The 18,762-nt window shown below is 50.0% G+C and overlaps 8 protein-coding genes across 8 annotated transcripts; 6 read left to right on the plus strand and 2 right to left on the minus strand.

Annotated features, from left to right (window-relative positions):
- Positions 1-1,493: 1,493 nt before the first annotated feature.
- On the minus strand, positions 1,494-2,739 carry BJY04DRAFT_218465 (N-terminal C2 domain-containing protein; the record flags this gene model as incomplete). Its single annotated transcript, XM_073716315.1, has 3 exons — positions 1,494-2,067; positions 2,121-2,533; positions 2,650-2,739. 3 exons carry the CDS (start codon positions 2,737-2,739, stop codon positions 1,494-1,496), a joined length of 1,077 nt encoding a protein of 358 aa, XP_073571105.1.
- A 285-nt stretch (positions 2,740-3,024) lies between these two features.
- BJY04DRAFT_189542 (uncharacterized protein) lies at positions 3,025-4,018 on the plus strand. The gene has a single exon (XM_073711384.1). It carries the CDS (start codon positions 3,046-3,048, stop codon positions 3,457-3,459), a length of 414 nt encoding a protein of 137 aa, XP_073571106.1. The 5' UTR covers positions 3,025-3,045; the 3' UTR covers positions 3,460-4,018.
- A 128-nt stretch (positions 4,019-4,146) lies between these two features.
- BJY04DRAFT_189543 (putative respiratory complex assembly protein Rmp1) lies at positions 4,147-6,588 on the plus strand. Its single transcript, XM_073711385.1, has one exon. It carries the CDS (start codon positions 4,172-4,174, stop codon positions 6,470-6,472), a length of 2,301 nt encoding a protein of 766 aa, XP_073571107.1. The 5' UTR covers positions 4,147-4,171; the 3' UTR covers positions 6,473-6,588.
- Positions 6,589-6,909: 321 nt separating this feature from the next.
- BJY04DRAFT_189545 (phosphatidylinositol-3-phosphatase YMR1) lies at positions 6,910-9,685 on the plus strand. The gene is made up of 3 exons (XM_073711386.1): positions 6,910-7,089; positions 7,168-7,656; positions 7,713-9,685. The coding sequence occupies exons 1-3, from the start codon at positions 7,066-7,068 to the stop codon at positions 9,468-9,470; spliced, it is 2,271 nt and encodes a 756-aa protein (XP_073571108.1). The 5' UTR covers positions 6,910-7,065; the 3' UTR covers positions 9,471-9,685.
- Positions 9,686-9,932: 247 nt separating this feature from the next.
- BJY04DRAFT_63039 (40S ribosomal protein uS3) lies at positions 9,933-11,308 on the plus strand. Its single transcript, XM_073720767.1, has 3 exons — positions 9,933-10,186; positions 10,368-10,681; positions 10,839-11,308. Exons 1-3 carry the CDS (start codon positions 10,033-10,035, stop codon positions 11,172-11,174), a joined length of 804 nt encoding a protein of 267 aa, XP_073571109.1. The 5' UTR covers positions 9,933-10,032; the 3' UTR covers positions 11,175-11,308.
- Positions 11,309-11,732: 424 nt separating this feature from the next.
- Positions 11,733-14,182, minus strand: BJY04DRAFT_63016 (phenylalanine--tRNA ligase subunit beta). Its single transcript, XM_073720766.1, has 9 exons — positions 13,954-14,182; positions 13,860-13,900; positions 13,782-13,801; positions 13,649-13,725; positions 13,467-13,596; positions 13,140-13,406; positions 12,848-13,089; positions 11,979-12,787; positions 11,733-11,923 (listed from the first exon to the last, which is right to left on the minus strand). Exons 1-9 carry the CDS (start codon positions 14,004-14,006, stop codon positions 11,760-11,762), a joined length of 1,803 nt encoding a protein of 600 aa, XP_073571110.1. The 5' UTR covers positions 14,007-14,182; the 3' UTR covers positions 11,733-11,759.
- A 136-nt stretch (positions 14,183-14,318) lies between these two features.
- Positions 14,319-17,398, plus strand: BJY04DRAFT_189550 (protein phosphatase 2A structural subunit TPD3). Its single transcript, XM_073711387.1, has 9 exons — positions 14,319-14,434; positions 14,616-14,869; positions 14,949-15,054; positions 15,121-15,272; positions 15,323-15,814; positions 15,871-16,130; positions 16,191-16,291; positions 16,339-16,676; positions 16,728-17,398. The coding sequence occupies exons 2-9, from the start codon at positions 14,807-14,809 to the stop codon at positions 17,064-17,066; spliced, it is 1,851 nt and encodes a 616-aa protein (XP_073571111.1). The 5' UTR covers positions 14,319-14,434; positions 14,616-14,806; the 3' UTR covers positions 17,067-17,398.
- Positions 17,399-17,422: 24 nt separating this feature from the next.
- On the plus strand, positions 17,423-18,581 carry BJY04DRAFT_189554 (uncharacterized protein). The gene is made up of 2 exons (XM_073711388.1): positions 17,423-17,810; positions 17,867-18,581. Exons 1-2 carry the CDS (start codon positions 17,498-17,500, stop codon positions 18,409-18,411), a joined length of 858 nt encoding a protein of 285 aa, XP_073571112.1. The 5' UTR covers positions 17,423-17,497; the 3' UTR covers positions 18,412-18,581.
- Positions 18,582-18,762: the final 181 nt, after the last annotated feature.

Raw genomic sequence — 18,762 nt, forward strand, 5'->3', positions numbered from 1 at the left:
CTAGATGAGATACGCCAAGATAGGCCAAGATGATATTGGAATGCGGAGTTGTGGGCTACCTGGTGGATCCTTTCTCCAGATTCACAAGACGCCTCGATTTACCGAGGGGCAAAGTGAGGAGTTCGACCTCGACACCTCAGAAATTCAGATGCGATGAGGTTATCTCCTCCAGAGTTCAACAATGCGTTCTGTCACTGGTGGAAACGCGGGGTTACTTCCGATGTTGCCTCGCTCATGGGTGGTGGAACAGGCCTGTTCCAGTGTTTCTGGATCTTCCTGGATCTGGTCGCAACTTCGCTTCGAATTATTGCGATGCAGGTGCCCAGACGCAAAGCACCTTTTGCTCTAACCCTTGATTGATCCTGCGCTAGTGGACAACTGGACCCCCGGTAACCCGAGTCAGCCTCCTACGTAAAATGGCAGGACCTGATGAGTTTATTCTTCTATGATCCGAGGCTACCGACATCTGAATATTATCTGAGAGCTGGGAGCGAAGGTCTCTCAAGCATGCTTTGCTCGCTCGAACACAGATAGTAGAGTTAGTCTTCTGCATCACTGAGTATCCTTCCTTCCTTGTTCTTTTGAGCTATACTAAAAGTAGTGTCCTTCCTAGCGCAACTATCCCATCGATTGTCGATTCGAATGGCACTCCTGACTTGAAGAACCACAATTCCTTCCGCCACGAACAGCGTGTCCGGGATACTCGTAAAGTGGCATACCTCAAGAGGTTCGTTGCTCGAGGTGATCCTTACAGGGTCCAGTCTACCATCGTTTCTGGCCTTGCAGGAACGTCATTAAGGCCGAGTCAAGGGATGTTCCAGGCCGCATCCGGTGCCTCTTTATGATGGAGACAGAAGAACTCTGACAACACTAAGCAGTGAGATTTACAAAAGGTTGGTGCATATGCGCAGTCATGCTGCCGGGCTCTGCGCAAGGCCACTATCGCCTCCACGAAACAATAGCCTGCGGGTGCAGGATAAAGATCTGGTCGTTGAAGCTTCTCTGCCTGCCGTTACCATGGTACACATAAAATACACAAGTCACCATGCACTCTACTTCTGAAACCCGTCCACCTGGCGGATGCCTCGTATCCACACCAGGTAGGCCTAATGTGCTCATCTTAATACCCGCCAAGCCCTCGATGAGACCGCTCTAGGGATGTATTGCGCCGGATCGAGAGAGAGCTCGAGTGCTCCATTGATTAACAAGAGATAACCCCCCTTATATGCATTCAGGTGTAATGCTCAATGTTTTCCTTGCGGGTAAATAGCAGATCAGATTATATTCAGAACAAAGGCCTAAAAGGTAGCGCACACCATGCAGGGTGGACTTCACAGGTTTGCGGATCTAAAGTGCAGACAGAGCCGTGGAACCGAGGGCTTAAGGTTGTAACTTCCGCACTCTTAAGGGCCGCGTAACAAATAGACGACCCGCGACCAAATGAACTCGGGGTATAAGATAATGAATAGGATGGAAACATGATGAGAACATGTTCATTGTTTAGTATTTACCTCCCAACTGCGTAGGTCTTCACGCACATCAAATTCTGACAGCTCATGTTCCGTATTCCGGTTCCGCCAAGTCTTCCCCTTCGCGTTGTCATAGAGCTGGTGCTCAATACTACCAGTCTTCCCAGAATGCTCGATTGCTGGAGAGAAGTCCAATGCTTTGGTTCCTGTGGCATGACGACTTGAGCTCTTTGAACGTCTTTCAAAATGTGGGGTTAGAAGGTTTCGCGACCCAGCCTGTTCCGTGGCGGCTGGCCCACGACTTCGAGAGCGGCTATCAGAATAGCCTTCGGGCATATGTGAAGAGTCAGGATCCCGTGAGTCGGTCTGACCAATGGTTCCGGAGAATAGCCCTTCGACGAGTTTGTCGGCAGGAAGGTCGTCGGAGTGAGAGGTCCAGGACGCCGCCAACGTCCGACGGTACATTTCTTGCATATCAGCAACCTCTCTACTCTGGGTGTTGATCAGTGGCAGTTGGCCTGAATCATCTGTCTCTGCTTGTTCGGATGCCACAACCCTTGTGATACCACCAAACGCCATGGCGGATTTCAAAGGCGGGCTGGAAAGGATTAGCAGAAAAGCGAGTAAAGCACCCCATTTGATGGATCATACGTCGTGAAGTTCCGATCTCCTTCCATCTGCTGCACAGCTATCCCAATTTTGAGCGTGCTATTGATCTTGCTGTCCTGCATCAAGTACCGCCGAACGATACCCTCCTCCTCGTCGCTCTTATCCACATACTCGGAGAGATTGAGCTTGACCCTCCCTAACAGGTTCTTCTCATTGTGTCCGCCCGACGAGAACTCCTGGATAACATCAAATAGTATCTCGCATTGCTGCAGTGTCTGGTCGCGATCAATCGTAATCCTGAGCTGAATAGTCTTTTCATAGTTCCACGAAGCTCTGTGGTCTATTATGAGTGTCTTGTCGGTGGTTCCGTGATGCTCGTTCGCATTCGCAGAAGGTAGACGCCATTTTATATATGCTGTCCCGCTAACGAGGGGGATATTATTGAGGTCGATTATCTGACGGTGCACCACAAAGTCAGCACTAAGGGACAATCGGTCGAGACGGCGGATGATCGGAAGGGTAGGCTCACTCGAAGAATCAATTCAAACCTAGGCTATAAACCTGTTATTACATCTTGCACTCGAAGATGGTAGCAGGACTTGCCCTTCTGTTTTTGGGCACTTTCTTTGGCGTTAGCACCGAGCATGAGCAATGAGGTCATCGCGAGACTGCGAACGAAGACGCGGTTTACTTAAGGGACGTGACATACCAAAAGCCTGCATATTGCTAAGAGGTCATAGGCGACTCGGTCTAACAGGATAACCCTTTTATAGAAATATGTATAGGCCTTGTACACCTAGCTATGTCATTGCTAACCTGCAGACCCCTTGAGCATTCTCCAAGGCGGTGAATACCCCCACACTCGGCAGAAAGGTACCGCCTATCGCATCGAGCGGAGCGACTCCCAGGACTCGAGGCCCTACATCGTTTCATTGTTTCCGAGACAGGCAAACACCTACTAGTGAAAATGGACCAGCTTCCCCTCTCACCCCCTTCGGAACCGGCCTCATCCAAAGAATCAACACCTGCCCCGCTAGACGCACCTCTTCGCACAACTCCAATCCACGATCTCCTCCCAGGCATCCGCGTCCCGAGCGATCCGCTCCCAACATACCGCTACAACCCGATAACATGCACCTCGATCGAGCCTGAGGATGTGCGATCCGAACTCGAACAACTGCGCAAGGAGTTTCCCACACCCGACGCGGCACGAAAGGCCCAGGAATTGACTGCGCAGGAACTCAAGCAGAAACTGGAAGATGCGGAGAAGAAGCGCGAGGAGGTACAGAGGGCCATGGATAAGAAGATCAAGGAGAGAAATACCGAGCTGAAGGTTCTCTCGAAATATCAGGATGGGAAGGCGACGGCTATACCGAGCTAGGAGGATCCTGGTTACCTGGCATTTTTGACTTCTCGAACAAGAACCGAAGATCGTGGCTGCCGCGTCCAAACGCGGCGCAGCATATAGACTCGGCGACTGAGCGACATCGCAGCTTGATGAGCGCACCTTGAGACTGGCCACTATACACTCCTGCCGCGCGGCCTAGCGTCCTTACCAACACGCCTCGCCAAGTTTTGCATGCCGGACCGCGCATCCTACAGCTCTCTATGCGGAGACTAAACGACACAACAAGGGAAGCTTCTTCGCCGACTCGTACTTCAGCGTATCGGACCACACATCGTCCTCATTAGGCGATATGTATCGTGAGCAATCGGAACATGAGCGCAAACCTGTGCTGCTCTATTCGATTCTGAAGTCGCTGCACTGTATCTTGGATTATCTCGGCTCTTTCGAACCGATTTAGTGTGGAGTACTTAAAGCTAGCATGCATATATTGATCTCTATCTAGAGGGTACTCCGTACTACTACTAAGTACTACTACTGCAGGAAGAGACTGTTTCAGTCACGTGCCTACTCTCTCCTCTCAACCAATTGAAAATAGGTCAGCGATAAGCGGTACTCTTATCGATAAGCCAATCTAGCTTAGGTTATTCCAATATAGGACTAGCCTATTATTCTTAAATATTGCTATTGCTGCGCCAGATCGAAGAAGACTTCAAGATTTCTGTCGCAAACAACCCGGCTGGTTCTGATGCTTTCCATATCGTCTAAACGTACAAATGGCCTCTTCGGCCGCCGGCTACTCCTCACATGTCGAAGTATCCCCAAACATACCCCTTTCACCCGTCATGGCGCTCTTGCACGACTCCACTCTGACGACTACGACAACTACGATGGCAATGACCACGACGACAAACGCCCGGACCGTCCATTTTTGGAGCCTATGAAGCCCGAGAAGAGAACGGAGAAATACCATGAAAGCCAGAGACTTCCACTCAAATATACAACTCTAGGGAAGACCGGTGAAGTCTTCGTCGTGCGGGAAAAGCCGCGCGCCCGTTGGAGATACGACTTGAACGAAGAAGAACCAACCTCAGACACAAGCACCCTTCCACCCATGCTGAGCCAGATTGAGGGTGAGAAGGCCCCCTTTAATGCCCTAACTGTCAACGACCATATTGAGGAATTCCGCTCGCGCTTTCCACCACAAACGAAACTCGAACATGCCGATTGGGTCGATATTCAGAGCAAGCTTTATAGGGCTTTCACGGTGCCGCAGCTGAAGAAATTTGTCTTCAAACATACAGCGGGGCTTGGCGATCAGACAAACCACTTTCCCAGCCGCGGAAACACGCTTACTACGGAGTGGAGACCAGGGACCTCGGATTTACTCGAGACAGGCCCTATCTCGAAAGAATCGCTCATCAGTAGGGTTCTCGGGCGCACCCAGGGCAAGGAGCGTATTGTCGAGTACATTCTCAGAGATATTTGGGAGCTTGGAATACAGAATGAGACAGGCCAACTCGACATTCGCCTGCCAATTCACCATTTGTCGCTGCTCATTGATTCGCAACTCTTTTCGTTTGAGGAGCTGGCTGGGATGAACGACGTGAAGATTGACTTGACGCATTCTTTGGGTCTCATAAGGAGTACCGGGAGCCAAAAGGGATGTGAAACCATTCGAGAAATAATAAAAGATACCTTGAAAAGAGCACGACAAGAGGAGGTTGCTCTTCTGCCCCCGGGTCAGACTAGGAACCAGCTTGTCTCTCAAACTTTTACATCGAGTTTTATTTCTTGGATCGGGCAGACCTACAAGGTGGCACTTGAGCAAAATTCGTCGCAGCTCCCAATACGGATGCATTATCTGGTCGAGAACAAAGCAAGTGTGGAGCAGGTTCGAAGAATTATTAACTTGGCCTTGAACAAGGCTACAGCTTCATCTGTACCGTTTAGCACATATTTATCTGCTTCGAAGCCGTCAGCAGTTTTTGATGTCCAAGTCGGAGATACTGCTTCATGGCCAGATCGCAAGAAGCCATGGTTTCGATGGGGTGGGCCTGCAGATGAAAAGGATTTGACACAACTTCCCGGGTATTTCTCTACGGGCTCAGACAACGCCATCTCTGATCAACTTTTGAAATTCCTCCAAGAATCACCCTCTATGCAGGCCGATCTGAGCTCAGTTCCCGCGGTTCGGGACTCAATAAGAGCAACTGTCGGGAAGTGCCTCTTTTATCGACTCCCATACTTTACCAAGAAGGAGGTCAGCGCTTCGCAACTGGGCAATATGCGCGTTCCGAGGACTTTTATAAATTACGTCCCTCGAGCACTCCAACTCATCCGCTCGGTAGGGTCAACAGATCTGGAGAAAGAGTCAAAGTCATATCACATTCACCTTGTCCCAACCTCTTTCTATGCAGACGCCTTCCCAAAGCTCGAGTTAGATGTCAGGACGGGTGTTGACAAGGACGGCAATCAGGCAGGCGACTGTGAATTGCGCAGCGCCAAAGCAATTCTAGCACAAAGCAACGTCGATTATTTACTCCCGGAAAGCGCCACAGACATCAGGTTGACTAGGTCACTTACACACGATATCTTGGAAGGGTCACAGGAGGTGCCATCTTTGGAGACGATACTCGCCACTGTAGTTGACTGTCTCAACGCAAGCATGGATAGTGAACAGGCGGTCCCATTGCCACCATTTACCTCAGTCACCCTGCCAAACTATCTCCTTCAGAACTCCAACAGACAACTTGATCCGAATGGGACCTCTACAGCTGAGTACCTGTTTGTACCAGTGAATGATATCCAGGGAACACGAACTCGACGGTTTGCGCTCCGCAATCAACCTCTCTTCTACTCATCTTACGAGAGCGGGCCCTTCGGACCTCAAACCAACACAGACCTCTACCTACAGATGGAGTTTAGCGAGGGCGCTTCGACCCCCAGCCGTTCTAATGTGGCTGTTCAAAGGCAGGAGTTCACTGCCTTCTATGGTTCAGTTTGTACCCTGGCGTCCGAGCTGGATTTGCATCAACACTCCATTTGAACATGGTGAATGAGCAGTAAATGTATATTGTGGTGTTTTGTGGGTTCCAATCATTTTCTGGGTGGTACTGTATATAGATAGATTTTTGTACAATAGATGCGCATAGTATTAGCGGTATATATATCTTTTCACACATTCAGGGTTCCTGAACAGTATGTTCTCATTCCGAAGACAAGAGCACAAGAAGTCTGATAAATCTAGAGTCTAAAGCCTAGTGTAGAACAATAACCATGGTGATATTTTGTTGACATACAATGCTTAAGGCTGCACATGCCTGAAAAACAATACCTCGTAGCCTGCCTACCAGTAACTAGTTAATGGTCGTGTTGACGTAGCTAGCCTTGGTTAGTTAGCGAGGGGCCCGCGCCCGCATCTTGACCGAGTCCGTGCGGGCTTTGCTTCTGGCTTCCGCTCTGATCTTACTCTCAAGTTGAGTCTCCCACTCTGTTAATATACTTATTATTCAAAACTTGCTATCTTCTATATCTCTTTTTCATTCTCTGGCAATCCCCAATCCAGTTAAAGCAGTCAGTCCAGTCCTCCGAGCGACTGGCCAGCCATGAAGGCTAGGCCGAACTATTAGCAGAAAAGGCATGGAGAAAACACGGGTTGCTAAGGTGTGTTGGATATGGCGATTGCAACAGACTCATAAAAGACCTTGACCATAACTCTAACAGGTGTCTTTGTTGCTGCAGGTGGAAGATGTGACCTTAGCACGCCGTGGGGAACAAATTGTCGGCACCCTTCACCTCACCCCGCATCATATCATCTTCTCCGCCATTCCTCCTCAACCTGACAATGATGCTGGCCAAGCGCAGAGCGCTCCCATCAAACCGAAGGAGATATGGATTACATATCCTATCATAGCCTTTTGCACCTACCGTCCGACCCCCGCCGTGTCCCGCCAGCCGTCGTCAATCCGTCTACGTTGCCGAGACTTCACCTTCGTTTGCTTCTATTTCACCGCTGAGAGCAAGGCTAGAGAAGTGTATGAGAGTATAAAGACGTGGACCTGTAAGATCGGGCGGGTGGATAAGCTCTATGCTTTTACGTATCAGCCGCCTGCTCCCGAGCTGGAACACAATGGCTGGGGTTTGTACGATGCGAGCAAAGAGTTGGCGCGACAAGGTGTAGGCCAAGAAGGCCATCACTGGCGCATCTCGCAGATGAATACTGATTACGGAGTACGTTTGCCTTCATCACAACGTCGACTAGACTCTTTACCTAAGCTACCTTATAGTTTTCACCGACCTACCCTGCCCTTTTCGCCGTGCCTACAAGTATATCAGACAATACTCTCAACTACGCCGGGCGATACAGGTCCCGCGCGCGCATCCCAGTCCTGACATACTTGCACCCTGTCAACAATTGTTCGATAACAAGAAGCTCTCAGCCGCTTGTCGGCTTCCGTGGGAATCGGAGCATCCAGGATGAGAAACTCGTGGCTACAATCTTTGGGACAACAAGGTCAGAACGACCGCTCGCTAGTTTTTCACCGCCGAATCTCGAATCCGAGTCATCGGCATCGACACAAGGAGAACCTTCGAGTAGTCAAAGCTGGCCTGACATCACAAATGCGGAAGAGCTAGAAGACGAGCTGATAGCCTCGTTCGATGAAGAAACTGACGGGAAGCCGCACATCTATGGCGCGCAACAACATAATCTGATCGTTGATGCGCGGCCTACTGTCAATGCTTTAGCCATGCAGGCCGTCGGCCTTGGCTCTGAGAATATGGAGCACTATAAGTTTGCGACGAAGGCTTACCTCGGCATTGATAACATTCACGTCATGCGAGACTCTCTAAATAAAATCATTGAAACACTCAAGGATTCCGATTTGACTCCACTTGGTCCAAACCGAGAGCAGCTCACCAAAAGCGGCTGGCTGAAACATATCTCTGGTATCCTTGAAGGCTCTGGTCTGATCGCCCGCCAAGTTGGCCTTCAACATTCGCATGTTCTGATTCACTGTTCAGACGGGTGGGATCGTACAAGTCAGCTCAGCGCTTTGAGTCAGCTATGCCTTGACCCTTATTATCGAACATTAGAAGGCTTTATGGTCCTGGTGGAAAAGGACTGGTTATCTTTCGGACACATGTTCCGTCATAGAGCAGGACATTTGAATAGTGAAAAGTGGTTCCAGATCGAGAATGAACGGATCGGAGGCGACTCTGGGCGGAGTTTCGGCGAGAGCGGTGGTGCTGGAAAGGCCATTGAGAACGCATTTCTTAGCGCCAAGGGCTTCTTTAATCGAGACAACACTAGCCGTGACTCGCTCGGCGAGTCGGAGGGGGAGGCTCGAGACTACGAATCCGACAACGCTGGTCCCAAAAAGTCCAATTCTGCGCCAAGGGCAGCGATATCTGAAAAAGAAGTCACCAAACCCAAGGAGACTAGTCCCGTCTTCCATCAGTTTCTCGATGCTACCTATCAGTTACTCCACCAGTATCCGACACGTTTCGAGTTCAATGAGCGATTCCTACGACGCTTGTTATACCATCTTTACTCCTGTCAATTCGGCACGTTCCTCTTCAATAGCGAGAAAGAGCGTGTAGAAATGAAAGCTAAGGAGCGAACGCGCAGTGTTTGGGACTACTTCCTCGCACGAAGAGAACAGTTCACCAACCCTAAGTACGAGGCCGATATTGATGACAACAAGCGGGGCAAAGAACGGTTGATCTTCCCTCGACTCAACGAAGTGAGATGGTGGGCTGAAGCCTTTGGCCGAACCGATGTAGAAATGAATGGTGGTCGCGTGCCGAACGCTTTCCAACCCAAAGCCCGTGAGGGTTCGGATAATGACCGGACGCCTGTTTTGACAGGCCTCGAGGGAGCCGAACATGCTGTCGGTGCCGGTGCACCTGCAAACAAGTCGCCTCCTCCTTCGAACAAGGTGGATGCAGTAGCCTCTGGTGTATCTGGCTTATCGCTCAACGCAAATAAAGATGAAGATCGCAAAGCGACAAATGCGAATCAGGTTGGCGTTGAAATGCAATGAGGGCGCCTTAAAAAAGTCACCAATTGGGTATGCTGTGAATACACTGGGCTTATTGGCGTTTGCCTGGACATGGGAAAGAATTCAGTGTTTGTTTTAGCGCTACGATTTCCTCTTATCTATATGATCTTCTATTCTGACCGGGTTTCTGGGCCCGTGTCGAAGTTGGTGTAGGACGACATGAATGTGCCGGTTATGACTGACTGATTGACTATGATGAAACGAAAGTACTCAAAGCTTAGTGAAATAGCATTATTAGATAGGAATTTAGGTAAACCATCCGAGGGCTGGAGGTCGAAGTATAGCTTTGGTGCCTGAGTGCCTGAAAAGCGCAGACGCCTTGGCAAGCCAGTAGAAGGGAAGGCGCGCGGGCGGAGAGCAAGCGAGGGTTGAGCCCTGTCCGAAACAGGAAGGCGAAGCCCTACCCAGCAAAATTCCCCACTAACGCCGAACTTCTCAAAACCGCCTTGACCTTTGAACGACTTCACAACTTTGGTGCACCGCCTAATCACCGCGTCCTCGGCCGTTTCTTCGACAACTAATATACCAGCAGAAACCCGCAAACATGGCTGCTGTCCAGGGAGCTATTTCGAAGCGCCGCAAGTTCGTCGCCGACGGTGTCTTCTATGCCGAGTTGAACGAGTTCTTCCAGCGCGAGCTGGCTGAGGAGGGCTACTCCGGTGTCGAAGTCCGTGTCACTCCCACCGTCACTGATATCAGTACGTTTTTCGCCTGAAGCTACAATTGTTTTTCGTTGGATGGAGACGGCTTTTTGGGAAAGAGAAGGGAAAATGGGGCACTTGGACGGGATTGAAATTGGAGATGGGAAAAGCGATGGAACAATGGCAACAAAATCTATAAGGATTCACGAATGCTAACGGGTGTTTTGTTTTCCTACAGTCATCCGTGCCACCCACACCCAGGAGGTTCTCGGAGAGCAGGGCCGCCGCATTCGCGAGCTCACCTCCCTCATCCAGAAGCGCTTCAAGTTCCCCGAGAACTCCGTCTCCCTCTACGCCGCCAAGGTCCAGAACCGCGGTCTCTCCGCCGTCGCTCAATGCGAGTCTCTCCGCTACAAGCTCCTCAACGGTCTGGCCGTCCGCCGTGCCTGCTACGGTGTTCTCCGCTTCATCATGGAGAGCGGTGCTAAGGGTTGCGAGGTTGTCGTTTCCGGAAAGCTCCGTGCTGCCCGTGCCAAGTCCATGAAGTTCACTGTACGTTCTATACGAACCTTTCGAAGCGGTTGTGATTTGGTTTCGTGATATCTTGGTGGAAGACTTTGTTTGCGCAAGCGCGGAGTGGACATCGGGATTTTGCAGCCACCACTACTTCTCGCGCTTTCGAAACAACTACTAACAATACATCCTTTAGGACGGATTCATGATCCACTCCGGTCAACCCGCCAAGGAGTTCATCGACTCCGCCACCCGCCACGTCCTCCTCCGCCAGGGTGTCCTCGGTATCAAGGTCAAGATCATGCGCGGCTCCGACCCCGAGGGCAAGGCCGGCCCCCAGAAGACCCTCCCCGACTCCGTCACCATCATCGAGCCCAAGGAGGAGCAGCCCGTTCTGCAGCCCGTCAGCCAGGACTACGGTGCCAAGGCTATTGCCGCCCAGCAAGCTGCCGAGCAGCAGCGTCTGGCCGAGCAACAGGCCGCAGAGGGTCAGGAGGGCGGTGCCAGCGGCGAGACTTTTGCGCAGGAGTAAATTCTTGTTTTCGTTTAGGTCTTGCGCTGTTTTCTCCTTATCTCTCCCGGTTCTGTCATCTACCCTATTTACATGACCAAAAATTAAAGAACTCTACGAACTTCGAATATTCTCTTGTTGGTTCAAGTTGGTGGCGCATGGGAAAGTGCTGCGCTATATGCCTTCGTAATCTGCAGTTTTGGACATGGGTCCTAGCCTAGAACACCCAGAGACTTGGTATTACTAGCCTACCTAGTACCAATTACACACAGGGTGGGGTTGCCAGATATGGTTATGGGGAGAACGAACATGACCATGCTGACAGCCCTGGTTGATCAGCTCGTAGCTAGTGAAACTAACTTATGCTTCCCAAGGTTGTTCCATACGCTTACTATTTTGGCTACACATCTAACATTGCCATCGGATAGCATTATCATCTATTTTTATTTTTTCTTCCATCTTTCAGCACTTCCCAAACCTAGGTCAGCTCATAGGCCTAGTCTAGGTAGGAGCGAGTGGAAGCCATGTACAGAACAACAAAGAACTGTGTGAGGTATATATCTATTCTCTAAATCGACATTTGATCAATTTTTCCATCACACCACTTCATAGGAAGGCCTCGATGCTGATCTCGAGCGTGCTGACGGGGTATTTTAACTCGTAGTTCTCCAACACAGTCGGGTGCAGGATACCGAAGGTACCGATGACATGGTCCTTTCCAGCGATGCGGAGGTGGACGGAGGCAGCGTGGCCGTGGAAGTAAGTTGGATCTGGGGACAGAATTAGAGGATATATTACGGGGAGAAAGTGATGGAGAAGACTTACCTTCGAGCTCTTCGATCCAGTAGTGAGAGTCACTGACGGCAGGGTTCTCGAGACCCTCCTCACCGGTGATGAAAGCACTCTTCATCATGGACATGATGCGGTCAAGGAGACCGTGGACGACCTCGAAACCGCTGCTCTTGCCGTACCAGGCGGCGGCGAAGTGCCTCTCATTTCGGCTCTTGCGCTCCAATGATAGGTCCTTGAAGGCAACGTCGCTGACCTCGAAGATCTTCATAGGGACGGTGTGGTGCTTGTTCTCACGGATAGTCTTCAACAAGCCGGGGAGAAGAGATGTGCGGACGACCTGGAATTCTTGGGTTTTGGGGTTGGCCAGCTTGACGGCGGTGTTACCGTCATCCTTGCGGTTGAGCCAGCCGAAGTTCTCGTCGTGGGAGCACAGGATCAAAGGTAGCACTTCAGACCAGCCTGCCATGGCGGCTTCGATGCGGATAATGTCGGAAAGCTTGTTAATAGGGAGAGGCTGGGCCACTGTGCCTGACTTGCTAGGGAAGGACCTTGGGAGGTTATTAAAGCCGAAAGCAATAGCAACATCTTCCATGATATCGGCTTGGTGGAGGATGTCGGCACGCGTTGGGGGAATGTGAACGTCGATGAGGTCGGGAGAAGTAGTCGACGGCGTTGCTTCATAGGCCATCTTCGTCAGAAGCTTGCAGATTTCTTCCGTTGAAAGTTTCAGGCCGCAACATTCGTTGATGTAGGAAACTTCTGCCTGGGTAGTTCGAGGCGCAATGTCCGGGGTTATTCTGGTTTCACCATTGTGTTCAGATACAATCTTGACAGGCTCAATCCTAGAAGGTGTTAGACCCCTGTTTGCAGCTTACAAAAGCAGAGGGAGTGTAGGGCCTTACGTGAATGGCTCGGAGGTGTATTCGGAGAACATAGAGACAATGATTTTGTTCACGATCTCGACCTTTGTCTTGTCTAGCGCTGTGATTTCGATGAAAACGTTCTTGGTGTTCAAAGTGATCTTCGAATGGTCACCGTTGATAATGGGAGGAAGGGAACAGACAGTTCTCTTCGAGTCGTAGATGACGGGGTAAACAGGAGAGTCACGGATGATGTGAAGGTACTTGCCAAGGTGCTTGTCTTTCTATAAGATAGTCAGAATCGAAGTAGATGGCATAGCGCAGAATGTCCTACATCGTAAAAGGCCATGAGCTCTTCACCATCCATCTCTTTTGTCTGATTTAGAGGCGTGAAGCGAATATCTTTTGGTGGCAGAGCCTCATATGTGAAAGGTCCTTGAATTGTGTCTAGGTCGTGTGTACCAATAGAAACGAGTGTCCTTTGCCTTGCCAGGTTCTGATGGAGCTTGTCCTGTAGAGCGATGAAGGATTCATAACGAGCCTGATCGAAAGTGATGTTGCGAAGAATAGCGCCAGATACGAGTGGTCGGATCTTTGTGGTCTAGAGAATGCGTCAGCGAGAACAAACAGCAAGTGTTAGGTCTTGATGCTGGTTTCTAACATCCTCTTTCACAATGATGGTCTGGAGCTCTCCACTCGTGGGCTCAACGAGCTTGTACTTGGGCAGGGACCGCCGACCCAAGAAGATATTGAGCATGAGGGCGATTCCTTCAAAGCACAGCAGATCATATCTGCAGAAATACTCAGTGTATGTCTCCTAACGTTATGGGCTGGAGTATATACCGGTTCGCGGGGATTTCGATCTTGAGTTGTGGTGGTTCCTGCTTGCCATCCACGATCGGCCGGTCGGAGTTGGTGGTCTAGTATGTTTCAGCAAGATAGTTCGGGCCCAGAACAGGAGTAGCGGAAGGGTTACATCTTCGTCGAGCTCAATGCCTGTATTTCAACAAGGTCAGCGCAAACCCCACCAGGGATCCTGTTCAGGGCCACGTACCGAATTCGAAGCACAACTCGTCGAATTCCTCGGTAGTATATCTGAGCCGGTAAGTATGTGACAACTGCTTAACTGTCCTTGGAATTGTACATACTCTCTACCGAGCTCCTTGAAGAGCGCGGCCTTATCGACGGAAATAGTAGGCATGGTGGGAGGGGCGTAGGAATGCAGCCAGATGAGTCAAATACCGCCAGCACACAATTGAGGGAGCCTCCACAGAATGGCGTAATGAAAGCTATCGACCACGCAAATAAATGAGCGCTGAGTCTCAGACAAGTCAAGCGATGCGAGGTCCGGCGAAGTGTTGCGAGTCGGAGGGAGTCATACCAAATTTGTGGCAGCGCGGCGGGACATGCAAACGCCACAAATGGAAGCCCCTCCATCAAAGGCGGTGGCCCAGCCACAGCAGCTGCTCAGCCTTCTGAACTGAACTGGGAAACGGCCACAGCTCGTCGTCACCTATTATTGACAACAAGATTCCCGCCCTGTCTCTCCTATAACTATTCCCACCCTTAGCGACTTTATTCTCAACTCTTCTTCTGACCTAGGTCTCTTTAATTTGATGATATATTGAGGTTGGTTCCGCCCCTACCCCTCCGCCAATCCCACCCTCGAGGTGTGCGTTTCTTGCTCCTCGAGAGTCTTGCGGCGGCCCAAACCCCACGACGCCTCGCTCCGGGGCTCACTGTCCACTACTATCCCTTCCGCTACAACCACGTCCCGCTTGACAACTCAAGCTAATACGCTCTCATGCAGGTGCTCGACTTGATTTCGTTCTGGTGCGATAGACCCTCGTTTCTTTATACATCCAAGGAGGAAAAGCCGGCCGCTTTGTTCGCGTGATATCAATTGTCTCAGAGAGGACTTGGACCGGACACATCCTTGCCCTCTGGTCATATCTCCGATTTCCAAAAAAAAATACATCAGACTATTGCAAGACATCCGCGATGGAGGGTCAGGGTGAAAACGATGAGCTCTACCCTATCGCCGTCCTTATTGATGAGCTAAAGGTACTAATTGATACTTCCCCCTACTTACATCATCTCATGCATTCAAGAATCATTGGCGTTAACCTGCTGGACCTTCTAGCACGACGATGTCCTGCTCCGTCTCAATGCAATTCACCGCCTCTCCACTATTGCGTTAGCTCTCGGGCCCGAGAGGACTCGCGAGGAGCTCATCCCCTTCCTCGATGGTTAGTGCTTGCCATGACAAGTTCAATGCCTTCGCCTGGGCTCTCATATTGACTATTGCGCTTCAGATTCTGTTGAGGATGAAGATGAAGTCTTGACCGCATTGAGTGAAGAGCTTGGTAACTTTATAGAGTACGTTGGTGGCCCGGAATATGGCCACGTCCTACTCTCTCCTTTGGAGAATCTAGCGGCCATTGAGGAGCCGCTGGTCAGAGAAAAGGCAAGTCACAATTGACATATACCACCTAGATCCATTCTAATGAATTCTAGGCGGTTGAGTCACTCAACAAGATCGGCGAGCAATTGTCCGAGAAGCAGATCGAAGAATATTACGTTCCTATGGTCCAGCGCTTATCGAAAGCCGACTGGTTCACCTCAAAAGTTTCCGCCACCGGCCTCTACTGCATCCCATACAAGAAATCCTCGCAATCACTGCAACAGACCTTGCGCCAGTACTTTGCTGGACTTGTGCGCGATGAAACCCCTATGGTTAGGCGTCAAGCAGCCAACAATCTGGCAAAGTTTGTGAAGGAGATGAACACCCCGATTGTCATTGACGAAATGATACCCCTTTTCCAGTACCTGGCTAGTGACGATCAGGACAGTGTCCGTCTCCTGACAGTGGATATCCTCATCTCAATCGCAGAAGAAATTCCCAAGGAGCAACAACCAAGCCACGGCGTCCTATTGACATCCCTGCGAAGCCTGTTCGAAGACAAAAGCTGGAGAGTCAGATATATGGTGGCTGACCGATATGAAAATGTACGTCTACCTGGCGCTTCGCGGAATACCCTCACAGTTGTTTAACAACCTCCCAGATAGCCAAGGCTGTTCACGAAGAAGTCATCACTCGCGACATGGTACCATCATTTGTCAAGCTACTGAAGGATACTGAGGCTGAAGTCCGGACCGCTGTTGCCGGACAAATCCCAGGATTTTGTTCGTTGATCGACCGGGATACTTTGCTTAATGAGATTATGACCAGCGTTGAGGATCTTGTCTCAGATCCGTCTCAGCATGTGCGGGCCGCTTTGGGAACTCAGATCAGCGGGCTTGCCCCTATCCTTGGAAAGGACGAGTGAGTGCTTTTCAAGGTTTAGCTTGTCTCGCGCGTCATGTGCTGACGAAATCGTTCTAGAACTATTTCCCACCTCCTTCCGATGTTCCTTCAGATGCTCAAGGATGAGTTCCCAGATGTACGACTTCATATCATTTCTAAGTTGGAGTTGGTCAACAATGGTGAGTGTGGTATCCTTTTCGTTGGTCACAATCCCTAATTCGTTTAGTTATTGGCATCGAACTCCTCTCCCAGTCACTTCTTCCAGCCATTGTTCAATTGGCGGAAGATAAGCAATGGAGAGTCCGCCTTGCCATTATTGAATACATTCCTCTCCTTGCTAGCCAGCTAGGAGTGAACTTCTTCGACGAACAACTCAGCGACTTGTGTATGGGCTGGCTCGGCGACACAGTTTTCTCCATTCGAGAGGCCGCCACACAAAATTTGCGCAAGTTGACAGAAGTTTTCGGAGTTGACTGGGCCAAGGGTTCCATTATTCCGAAGGTCATGGCTATGGGTCAACATCCCAACTACCTCTACCGAATGACAACGTGCTTCGCAATCTCCGTATGCAATGCCCTCCTTCATTTCGATGACCCGTGCTAACACCTCTTCTAGACACTTGCACCGGTTGTCACGCTGGATATTATCGAGAACTCAGTACTCCCCATCCTTGACAGACTCACCTCAGACGAAATTCCCAACATTCGATTCAACGTCGCAAAATCCTACGCTGTCCTTATTGACACATTGCGACGTCTCCCCGCGCAAGGCACTCTAGCAGATATCGAGAAAGATGGCAAGACCGAGTCTCCTTCGCCAAAGGGCCAAGAGCTCATTCAGCAGAGTGTTCTCCCAAGTCTAGAGAAGCTCCAGGGAGACGAAGATGTTGACGTCCGCTACTTTGCAACAACTGCCGCTGGCGGCCACGAAGAGGTCATGCAAACCTCACCGTAGGCTATGTCTTTGGCTTTGTGTAGACAGCTTTCTACAGAAATGTAAAGCACCTTCAGTGGTGAGCGGAGTAGGCCCACTGGCGCTCACGCTTTGGGAGGGATGTCAATTTAGTCAAATTAGAAGTAGTCGGGACAACTGACTGGGATCAGACTTTCATGGCGCTTGCTTGTAGATTCTTTTGGTCCTTTCAAATAATGCTACGAATATGTCACGCTTACAATGGTGCTCTTCTGATAATCTAAAGTCCACTTTGTTGAGAAGCCAATAACATCATGTGATTTAATTGAGTATGCTTAGTTCCGATGGATTATTAATTGCATCTGGCCAACTGGCGATCTAAAGTCCTCAAAGTCTCCAGAATCAACAAGCCAACTTCCTCGGGGCTCTATCTCGGGGTAGCGGTCTTATCAAACGAATTCCGCTCTCTAGATATGTCCAATTCTTCATGGCCGTGGCATTTTGTTGCCGTCTCGGACGCTGAGAAGGAACACCGCCGAGAACTTCTCACTCTTCGGGGATATTACGCTCAGGTTTCAATTGTTCTCGTGATTGTTCTATATCGTATCTACTCTGTCTTTGTCTCTCAAAAACAGCCACGGGTGAAACCTACGAGAGGTGCACGGCAAAAGTCATGGTTAGACACGCCAATATTTGAAGGATGGTTCGAAACTCGCAGACAATATCTCATTTGTCTGATTTGGCTCGGTTGGTTGCTTAGTCTGTCTATCTGGAATACAGGTGATGGTGAGCAAATGGCCCTCCTGCGTCCAAGATATTGTACTAAAATGTTCTTTGAACAGACTATCTTCATCTGACCAAAGCTTTGGGTCATGTGGGTATATCTCAGTGGCCATTGCAAGTAGCAATGTCACCAGCCTTCTATATCAGCTCTACACCAAGAGCATCGTCGCTGCTCTCAGTCCTGACTACTATTCCGCAAGCGACTCTAACAGCTTACCATCGCCTTTTCGCCCGCGTTGTCATCCCACCACTCCTCGTTGGCCATGCAATTCTATACTGCTCATTCTTTCTACAATCCAATCATCCTATTTTCAGCTCGCTGTTCTTGAAACGCATCCTTGACTTGGATGTCCAATTGGGCGTTACTGCAGTGGTCGCCACTATAGCAATCTTGGTCTTTGTGCGGCCGAAGGGGAAGACTGGGGGGGTTTGGAAGGGGACTGTGACAGAGAGACGGCAGGCATTCTATGCGGCTCATCTTTCACTTGTGGGATTCATGTTCGTTGTGGCGTACTTCCATGTTTCTCAGGCTCAGTTGTTTGTGCTGGAGTCGTTGGTGGTTTTTGTTGCAAATTTGGGGTGTTGTTATAAGACCGCGAAATAAAGTAAGCAAGATAGACCATGGGAGACGCCCGACCTCTTAAGCTAGTGAGCAACAGCGGGCATACCTTTACTTCGTCTCATCCAGTAATATGCGCAATTCTGGGTATCTATCTAAATCCAGTTATATTATTTGATTGATAGCATAACCTTGGAAAAAACGATATTGATTGGCTATCTCAGTTGCGGCGCTTCAATTGCATCACATGTGGGGAACAACTTGCCTAAGTTGTGTTTTGATTGTTTTGCCTAGCAACCAGCCTCAGCCTGCAACAGTACCTTCAATCTCAACATCAACCAGCTACCAGCCTATCATTGACCCAAAGAATGCGTCTGAATTAAGCTTCTGATAACT

Source organism: Aspergillus karnatakaensis (genome assembly GCF_047715665.1).
Source record: "Aspergillus karnatakaensis strain CBS 102800 unplaced genomic scaffold BJY04scaffold_25, whole genome shotgun sequence".
In the NCBI taxonomy this organism is placed as follows: domain Eukaryota; kingdom Fungi; phylum Ascomycota; class Eurotiomycetes; order Eurotiales; family Aspergillaceae; genus Aspergillus; species Aspergillus karnatakaensis.